The 9,425-nt window shown below is 43.5% G+C and overlaps 1 protein-coding gene across 6 annotated transcripts in view; it reads right to left on the reverse strand.

Annotated features, from left to right (window-relative positions):
- Positions 1–5,858, reverse strand: part of FMR1 (fragile X messenger ribonucleoprotein 1) — a 30,987-nt gene extending 25,129 nt beyond the window's left edge. For 3 of the 6 annotated variants that reach the window (XM_079318623.1, XM_079318621.1, XM_079318620.1), the window contains exon 1: positions 5,202–5,432. In XM_079318623.1, coding sequence (XP_079174749.1) covers positions 5,202–5,252 — 51 coding nt within the window. In that variant the 5' untranslated portion in view covers positions 5,253–5,432. Of the gene's footprint in view, positions 1–1,514; positions 1,571–5,201 lie in introns of all 6 variants that reach the window. The other 3 variants (XM_079318618.1, XM_079318619.1, XM_079318622.1) reach the window with 2 other exon arrangements.
- Positions 5,859–9,425: the final 3,567 nt, after the last annotated feature.

Genomic DNA, 9,425 nt, shown 5'->3' on the forward strand with positions numbered 1-9,425 from the left:
AACATGGATGCCATAAAACTGTGGTTTTTCTTTTAATTTATAGTCTCACAAAATCACAGAAGTTCATTGGAATAAATTTTTAATTAATTATAAAGTGAACAATGTCTTGCCAAATATCTAATTTCAAGTATGCAATATATGACACACTTCTGCACACCTCTCTGTGATATTTATGCTCAAATACAACCATGCAAAATATATTAATGACTATTAATACAGTCCTTATTACTTGGTTGTCTAATCCTATCTATCCAAAGAAAGGGGGTTTTCCTTGTTTTTCAGTTACTTGTGACACAGAAAAATATCAGATACTTATTACATCAGTTTACCATTGCGTGGATCACAGCATTATGTCAATCTTCCTCTAATATTAAATATTTAAAGAGATCTGTAGTACAAAAATGTATTTGGACTCTCTTCCACTGTATATTTAAATTTGTACACTTCCAAGCACAAACAGAAAAAGTCTCAAACATTTCCAAGTTTTCCTTACAAAAACCTAATATTCAAGCAGCAATACCTTTGGAAAACCAAAATTAATGCTTATCCAAGCTATTTGGTAGTCTTGTTTCTGTAATACTTGTGAAATTACATACAACGCTAAAAAGAAATTAAGCCTTTAACACCATAATCCAAATTCACAGACACAGGACAAGCTAGCCCCAGATGTCAGTGAAGGTAGAGAAGAGGCTCTGACCTCACACAAAATACCACAATACAATAATCATTCATCAGCCTTTTCTACATAAAGAGCCTAAGTAGGCATGGAAATTCAAACATAAAGGTGCAGATATGTGAATTTAAAATGCACCCCCATGAAAGGACAGAACAGTGACACAAAGATGAAACACCTCAAAAACCAAGTGAAACTGGATGGAAGCAAAATGAGGTAACAGGACAGTGAAAGACTGAAGCAGCTGAGATATCACTATTGCTAACAGTAGAAGTACCAAGAAAGAATACACAAAAAATTTTCTGTGAACAGAAGCACATTTTATAATGGCAAAGGTTGATTCTTCTTCTCTAATGGGGGGGGGGAGGGAAATATCAAAGTTTTCTACACCAGATTTGATTCTGAGTCACATAAATAATTTCATTTCTCTTCATGCTCTATAGATATAATTAAGGAAAAAAGTTTCTAGCATGGCACTTCTCAAACATATAAGTATTCACATTCTAAGAATGGTTATATGCCAAATATACTGTCTAAATGTTACAGATTATTTGCTAAAAAAATAAGAATTATTGGAAACACCTGCATATTTTTTGGTTTTATGCTAAATAAAGACAGACACTTCAAAGGAAAAAAGAAAGGCTTCAGCTGCCATGAAATTTTGCTTTTTTTAAAGTCTGTTCACATCATCAGATGTGAGCACTGTCAACTATTTTAATAAAGGAGGATAATTAACTGTAAAAAGGAAAAGTAGGGAAAATATGCTTTTTAACATACAAAAGCTATGTTGATAACAAACGTGCATCTACTGTTAGTGTAACAGTTCTGTAACATTTCATACCTGTTGGAAGGAGAATGTCAAAAGGGAACTCGGTGTATAATCAAGTCTGAGAAAGGCTGGACATACAAAGGAACAGAATAGGGAAAGAAAAATAGTCACAGAAATGGTCACCAGACGAGGGAAAAGCGTACAAGCAGTCATCCTCAGAAGGACTGGAGCAGACAGGCTTGTGAATGTACAAAAAGATTGGAGATATTGGCTGAGGTGTCTGTATGGAACAGTGAAAGAAAAAAATGGACACAGAGGGCCATATAAACAGTTGCTAATAAAAGGAGTAATAAAGTAGTAAGAAAGATGAACTATATTATCCATTGTAGCTTGAATGAAGTTATCTATAAAACCAAGCAAACAATAGCAAGGTGCTGAAACTACTGGGATATAAAGCGGAATATTTTCGCAAGGTTATAGAGCAAGAAGTAACAAAAATGGGGTTACAGACAACATACAGATGTTAACAACAAACACCATTCCAAAACCAACTGCTTCATCAACAGGATGCTTTCCATCTTTAGCAGAGGACATAAGAGAGAATCACTCCCAAACTGGAAAAGAAAAATCAATCCCATGTTGGAAAGGCATCTGGCATGTCCCATTTTGGAGGGAAATACCTAAAGCTAATCCCAAAAAGATTAGGCAAAAGCTGTCTATTAGTCTTCTGTGAATAAAAACTTCAAAACCTGATTTACTATTCCTATACAAGAAAAGATATGTGGAGATATGTCCTAATACTGCACATCTTCAAGATTTAGTTACTTGGCTGTGGGCTGCAAAAACAGCAGTTTCCTTCCCTTGGATTCACAATCCTGGTGGTTTGTTGAACCAGTCTTCATAAAATAAGTAAGGAAATCTAACATTTTCTTTCCAAGGATTTTGGGCCCAACCACATAGCAAGTCATGACTAAGCATCTCTAGGTACCAGATTGTCAATTATCCCTGAATCATGCCCATTTACTGCACTGTGCTTTCCATGGAATAATTCATCTTAGGCAAGGAGGGGAAAAAAAAAAAATCATGAAAGTACAAAGTATTCACTAAGCAGTATTTTAATTCCATTCAGAAAGAACTAGCCTCCACTACAGCAGTCACATTAACATACTCCAGTATTCCAGTGCACCTGACCAGGATGAAATTTAAATTCAAACATTACAGCTGACTATGAAGGCATCCTCAAACCATCTCCTATGTTTTGTGTGGGATATGAATCCTCTGGATGAATCTCAGAAAATACTGGTTTACTACTTTTAGCAGGGCTTAGGTGGGTAGTTTTGTACTGTCAAGATCCAGATGCTGCTGCATAGACTCAAAACCTGTCAGGTCCTCAGAGAGATCTACAAGAAGGTATGAAAAGCTGAAGCCACAATTAGGTGCCTACTTAAGCCACTTCATGCCATCCTGGCCATAGCAGCCTTATACTTCTCCCTCTTCCATATCTTAGTATCAAGAGAGATGTATTTTTCCAAGGATTTCACAATTCTCATTAATTCAGAATTATTCAAAGCTGAAGAAATATTCACCAGTTATCAGTAAATCATGGATTGAATAAAATTTGTTTTGCTTTTGGTCTGTTTGAAACATTACTGCCATAATTCACTTTTCAGGAGGCTTCTTAAAGAAACTTTTAAAATGAAAAAATAGAACTATCCAGTAATTAAATTCACACTAGACATCACTGCACACTTCTTGTTATGCTGGGTCAACATTCATTTTTTATAACCAAATTGCCAATCTATAAGATGGGCATAAAACTCACAAAAAAAAAATTAAATATATTACTTTATAAGAGAGTGATACTCAGACATTATGATGAAGGAAAAATCTGTAACTAGAATTCAAGTAATTCAAACTAGGGGAAAGCTAAAGGAAAATTGCTAGCTTATGCTGAACATTATTGCATGAGAGTGTAAAACAGCTCCCACTTTCTTATTCTTTTTAAAACAAATATGGTGCCTAAAGAGATAATTCAGGTGAAGACAGATAAATCCACATATCATGTTTCTCTTTAGACAATTTAACCAAAGCTGGTTGGCTAGTGATAAAGAAGAAACAAAAAAATTCCTGTCAAAATTTCTAAAAGTTAAAGGACAAACATAACCATACTTTTTGGGGCAATGTCTGTATTAGAATCTGGGTACACTAAATCATGAAAAAGCTTCCATGAACATATACACAAATAAAGCTTTCACCTGCACACAAGGGGTACAGGGCCCCATGGTGTCAAACTTGAACATAAACAATGTAAGTTTCAGAAGCTTTCAATTCTCCCAGGTTTATTTGATAATATTTGTCACTGAAGAATGTACCATGTCATTATTACCATCATCTCTTTCACATTATTGTGTGACTACTCTTAATTTGATAAAAGCCTTATTAAAAGTTTTACCATACAATGTATTTACTCCTTCTGTTACTTTCCAACCAAATACCGTACCTTTAAAAATGCAAAACTGATTTTTAAAAGTGCTAGATTATTTAATCCCAGGAAGCACTTTGGCTACAGCACTGTGACCTCACAGGATGCTTATTTACCACTGATTTGTATCACATACTTTTTTTAAGGAAAAAAAAATTCAAAATAGAATACTAGCACATTAATTTTAAAAATAAGCTTTTAAGAGGTCTTTTTTTCTTAGAAAAACTTGGAGGCACTGGAACAGTATCATCTGGATATCTACCTGGCCTACCACAGGAACATGTGAGTGTGAAACTCTACCCGGCTCTTCATTGCTACCATAAATATTGGATGTCGCACAATAACTAGGCCCAATTTTTAAAGTCCTAGGATCATTTAAACCATGGGAGACTTGCCGGAACCGATCCATGGCTCTTCCTGGTATGGTGATAACAGGTCAATGAGAACAGGCCCAAACCTACTACAGTCGAATTTTATTTTCTGTAGAACTACGAATTGTACCCCATTAACAAGCTGATTAATACAACCCAACTCATGCAAAGCCACACAATACTATACGGTATTAATAAAACATATTCAGTGCTCGTACGTTCAAGGCTCAGTGATGGCTTTATTAAGCACAAGAGCTTCGAAACCAACATGCAATGCCACTAAGTAATTTCACTAAGAAGTACATTTGATATGTACATGTATTTATCGACTCAGCACAGATATACTTGGCCAAGCAATGCTGTCTTTTAATATCACTAGGCAGCTTCCCCTGCCATGGCATTAGGAGCAAGAATTCACCACAGCATTTCATCAGGAATGTGTATTAACGAGGGCCCCCCTTCTCCCCGCCTTGCAGGCCGTGCTCATGCAGTCAGCTCTCCTGGAAACCCGGACGGCGAGAGAGACTTTCCTTAAGTAGCGACAAAAGCTTAGGATTTAGCAATTAATGCCCCATCCCAGCGCTGATCCTCGCTCAGCGCCGGGACAAGGCGGCCCCGGGCGCCCCTTCCCACAAAGGGGGAAGGCCCGAGGCCTCCCCGCTCTCCCTCCCCATCGGCCGCGAGTCCTCTCAGCGCCGGCGGCCCCGGCTCGCTCTCTGCGGCCACCGCGAGGGACCCGCCGCGGCCTCCACCCTCGCCCGCCTCTCCCTCCTCCCCGCTGCCCCAGGGCCTCCGCTCTCCCTCAGCGCGGGGAGGAGGAGGAGGAGCCGCCGCCGCCTCCTCCTCCTCCCGCTGCCGTCCCCGCTCCCTCCCCTGGGGCCCGGCCCGGCCGCGAGCACCCGGTACCTTGTAGAAGGCCCCGTTGGAGCCCCGCACCTCTACCACCAGCTCCTCCATGTTGTGCGCGGTGCGGGAGACCCGGGCCCGGCGCCGCCTCCCTTCCCTTTCTCTGTGCCGGCGCAGGCGGGGGAGGAGCGGTGTGTGTGTGCGGGGCGGGGGCGCTCGGTTCACGCTGAGCCCGGGGGTGTGGCCGCCCTGGGCGGGAGGGGGGGGCAGCGCCGGGGGCTCCGCTCGGCGCCGCCGCTCCGGGCCCGGGGCCGCCGGAAATGAAACCGAAACGGCGGCGGGCGGCGCGCGGGGGGCGCGCGCGGGGCGCCCGGTTCGCACGCGAGCGCTCGGGGCCCGCGTCACGTGACCGCGGGAGGGGCGGGGCAGGAGCGGGCCCGGGGCCGGCGCGCGCCGCTCGCTCGCCCACCCGGAGCCGCCGCGGCCGCCTCTGTAACGGCCCCGCGCGCGCGCAGCCGCAGTGGCGCGGGACGCGCGCGAACCCGGCAGTTGCGGGGCCAAGATCCCGCCTCCTCCGCGCACCCCGCCCGTCGCGCGCCGGAGTGACCGCCCTGATGGCCAATCGGATCGCGCGATGCCGCGTCACGCGCCTGAGTGACCGGCACTGCTGGCCAATCAGATCGCGCGGCCTGACCGGCGCTCGTCGGGGCTCGCGGCACCCTCAGCCAGGCCCGTATGGCGGGGGGTGTGTGCCTGTGTCTGTCTGTGTCCCCGTGTCCGTGTGCTCTGCTCGGCGCGGGGCCGAGCTCAGGCAGGGGCGATGCGGAAGGTGCTGAGGCCCCAAACGGCACCGAGTAACGGCCCCAGGGAGCGATGGCCGTGCGCGACCCGCGGCGAGGCGAAGGGAATGACGGGCCAAGGAGCGCGGGGGCTGCTGGGATTGAGTGGGCCATGGCGGTCGGGCCCGTAGGGTGCGGGGTCGCTCCGCGAGGAGCTGCCCTGGGGCGAGAAGGCTCCGCCGTACAATGGGCTCTCCGTGCCTGCCCATAGCCGGGAGTTATGAAAAAGTGTGAATTGAGCACCCACCTTGAGTCCTTTGTGCACTTTTGGGCACCATGGTATAAGAAAGAACTAAAGCTCCTGTCTAAAGGAGGCCACGAGGATGGTGAAGGCCCTTGAGGGGGAGCCGTGGGAGGAGCAGCTGAGGGCACTTTGTCTGTTCAGCCTGGAGGAGACTGCGGGGAGACCCGATCAAGTCTGCAGCTTCCTTGTGAGAGACAGACCCTGCTCCCCGTGGTGACCAGTGCCAGGATCCGAGGGAATGGCATGAGGCGGGGTCAGGGGAGGTTGAGGTTGGATATCAGGAAAAGGTTCTTCACCCAGAGGGAGGTCAAGCACTGAACAGGCTCTCCAGGGCAGTGGTCACAGCCCCAAGGCTGCCAGAACTCAAGAAGTGTTTGTACAATGCCTCAGGCATGGGGTTCTTGGGACTGCCCTGTGCAGGGCCAGGAGTTGGATTATCCTTGTGAGTCCGTTCCTACTCAGGACATTCTGTGATTCTGTGAATTGTGACTCTGCATTAGGAATGTCCTGCTCCTGCAGTGGTGGTTGTGCTGGAGACCTGAACACCTCCCAAGGAGCCTGACACCAGATGAGCTGAGCTGAGGGGATGATTCCTCTGTCTCACCCTGTAGCAGTTCCTTCGTTCAACACACCAGATCTTTGTGTAAAACACACTGTTATTTTATGGCCGTAGATTCCATCATTTGCAAAAGATCTCCAATATAATTGACTGCAGCCTTCATTTGCATTTAAACCCTCACGGACATTTCAACATGGCATTGCATGTACAGCAATACTGTACATGTAGAAGCTGGTGGTCAATAAAGAGCTCTGATAGGATGGAACATCTGGCACAAGAGCTGCTTATTCATCCTTACGTTAGACCTGCACAAATGTTAACATCTTCATATTCTCTAACTTAACTACAAAGAATTAGAGAAGGAGAAAAATCCCAACTATTACCCCTATACGCTCAAAACCCACAGTGTGTTACTATGGCTGTGATTTCTCTGAGTATATGTGTGATGCTCTCCTTACATGAGTCGTGGTAAAATTCTACACTCCTTGCACTCATTAGACAAGCAGTCACAAGATTGACCTGCTTGGGGATGGCAGAGGGTCCAAGAGGAACTGAAGAAAGAAAAATTTAAAGATGAGGAGCAGAGGAGTTTTTTGTATTAATAAAACCCCACCAGACAGAGATTAGATCTTACAGTCTCCATGAAGAGATTTAGATACAATGGATCACTTCTTGTGACTTCTTCACGTTAGAAATACTTCTAAGACTGGAAACCATACAAATGGTTCAACTCAACATTTTAACAGTCTGCCAGGAGTGATGATACCTATCTCTTAAAATTAGAATAAGTTTTTTTTGCTTTTTTTTTTTATTCATTGTTTGTCATAATTATTCTCTGTTTTAATCAAATAGGTTGCTGTCATTAAGTCAGATTATCTCTGAGCAGACAGAATATAAAGGCGCCTAATTTAGCTCTATCTTTGAGTGATAATTTTACTACTCTTCCCAAGATAAAAACTGCTGTACTGTATAATCTTCCCTAATGCTTAACTTAAATTTTCCTTGCCATTCCTTAACATTCTTTATTTTTACCTGACTAGTGGACGTTTTAATCATTGTGCACTTAATGAGAGCATATACATATCTCCAGAGCACACTCACTAGTTTATCTGTTCATTTACACCTAACCTTTCCTCTTACTTTTCAAATTACTTGTTGTTTTTCCTCGTTTTTACTTTGATTTTTACTCTGAACCATCTTCAGACTGAACTGTCCATGCCTTCTACAATGTGTTCACAAATTAAGTAACTAGTTCTTAGATAGACTTCCAGTAAATTAGATCTTTTCCAATGTGTCTTTATTTCAAAGGTGCTGACACTATAAAAATACATCTCAGTAATTCCATTACAGTCTTTCACTATTAAAGGTAAAATGTTATGTAATTGGAATATCAGACTTCACCAGTATATAATCATAGAATCACAAAAGGTTTAGGGTTGGAAGGGACCAGAAAGATCATCAACCAACCCTGATGTGTGCAGTGGCTTTTATAATTCAAGCAAAATTCCCCACCTTGCCACCTCATTTAATTTTTTCATGTTTCCCGATAATCTCTATTGACCTGTTGCAAGTCCTGGGTCTGGTCCTGAGGATAGAATAGAAATTTAGCACTTCTATTTCCTACTCAGGTCTACAAAGCTTGATGCTTGCAGGCTGATCTGGTGACTGCATTTGTGGCAGTCATGATTTGAAATACTTATCATCATCCAAATAATGAAAAGGTAAAATAAAACAACTTTGACTTCTGTTCATTAAGTGATTAACTCAAATGCCTTCTTAAATATTTATAGGGAATGTAAGAAAAAGGTCTGTTCCTGTCCTCTCAGGAAAGTTGAAAGACAGAAAGTACAGGCAAATGACACTCCTTGATCATGTCAGAGGATATGATCCTTGATTATTGGTACCAATTTAACTAATACTTTTTTCTGAGGATTTGTATCTTAGAGGTTCCACTTGTTCTTGGACCTTCACCAGGAAATGGCAGCTTTGATTCCATACATTGAAGAATTGTAGCCATTGGTGCCAACCTTTCATAAAAACAGCAACTTCAGAGCCTTCCCCAACATCCTAATCTGTGACTCTTCCTGTGGACACTGGGGTAAGAGTGACAGGAACTACTGAGTATTTTCCTTACCTGGTGAGATTTACCTAAAGGGACGGTCAGGGACTACAGATAAGAGTTAGTTATGAAACATGCTTTTAAAATGGTGATAATCCAATGTGCTGGTTTGTGGTTTTGGTTTGTATTTTGTTTTTTGTTTTTGTTTTTTGGGGGTTTTTTTTGGGGTTTTTTTTTTTTTTTTCTAAGGAAGGAAAGAAACCAGTTATGCAAATAATTCCCTATAAGGACCTTGGCAGCTTCCTTTAGACCTTGACAAAAACCAGTATCAGTGGATATTGACACATTGTTACACCAATGAAAAAGTTAGATGTGCCTTTGTGAACTCACATGTAAAGAAAAAATAACCCTGGGAATTGCTCTTTTGCATCCGGTTCTCAACAGGACTGGCCAGGCCAGGCCCCGTGCAGCAGCCCCTGTGCTGCAGCATGACCAGGCTGGGTTCCTGTCAGCACTGACCAGGCTGGGTTCCATGTCAGCACTGACCAGGCTGGGTTCCCTTCAGCAATGACCAGGCTGGGTT

The sequence above is a fragment of the Erithacus rubecula genome, assembly GCF_903797595.1.
Source record: "Erithacus rubecula genome assembly, chromosome: 15".
Classification (NCBI taxonomy): Eukaryota; Metazoa; Chordata; class Aves; order Passeriformes; family Muscicapidae; genus Erithacus; species Erithacus rubecula.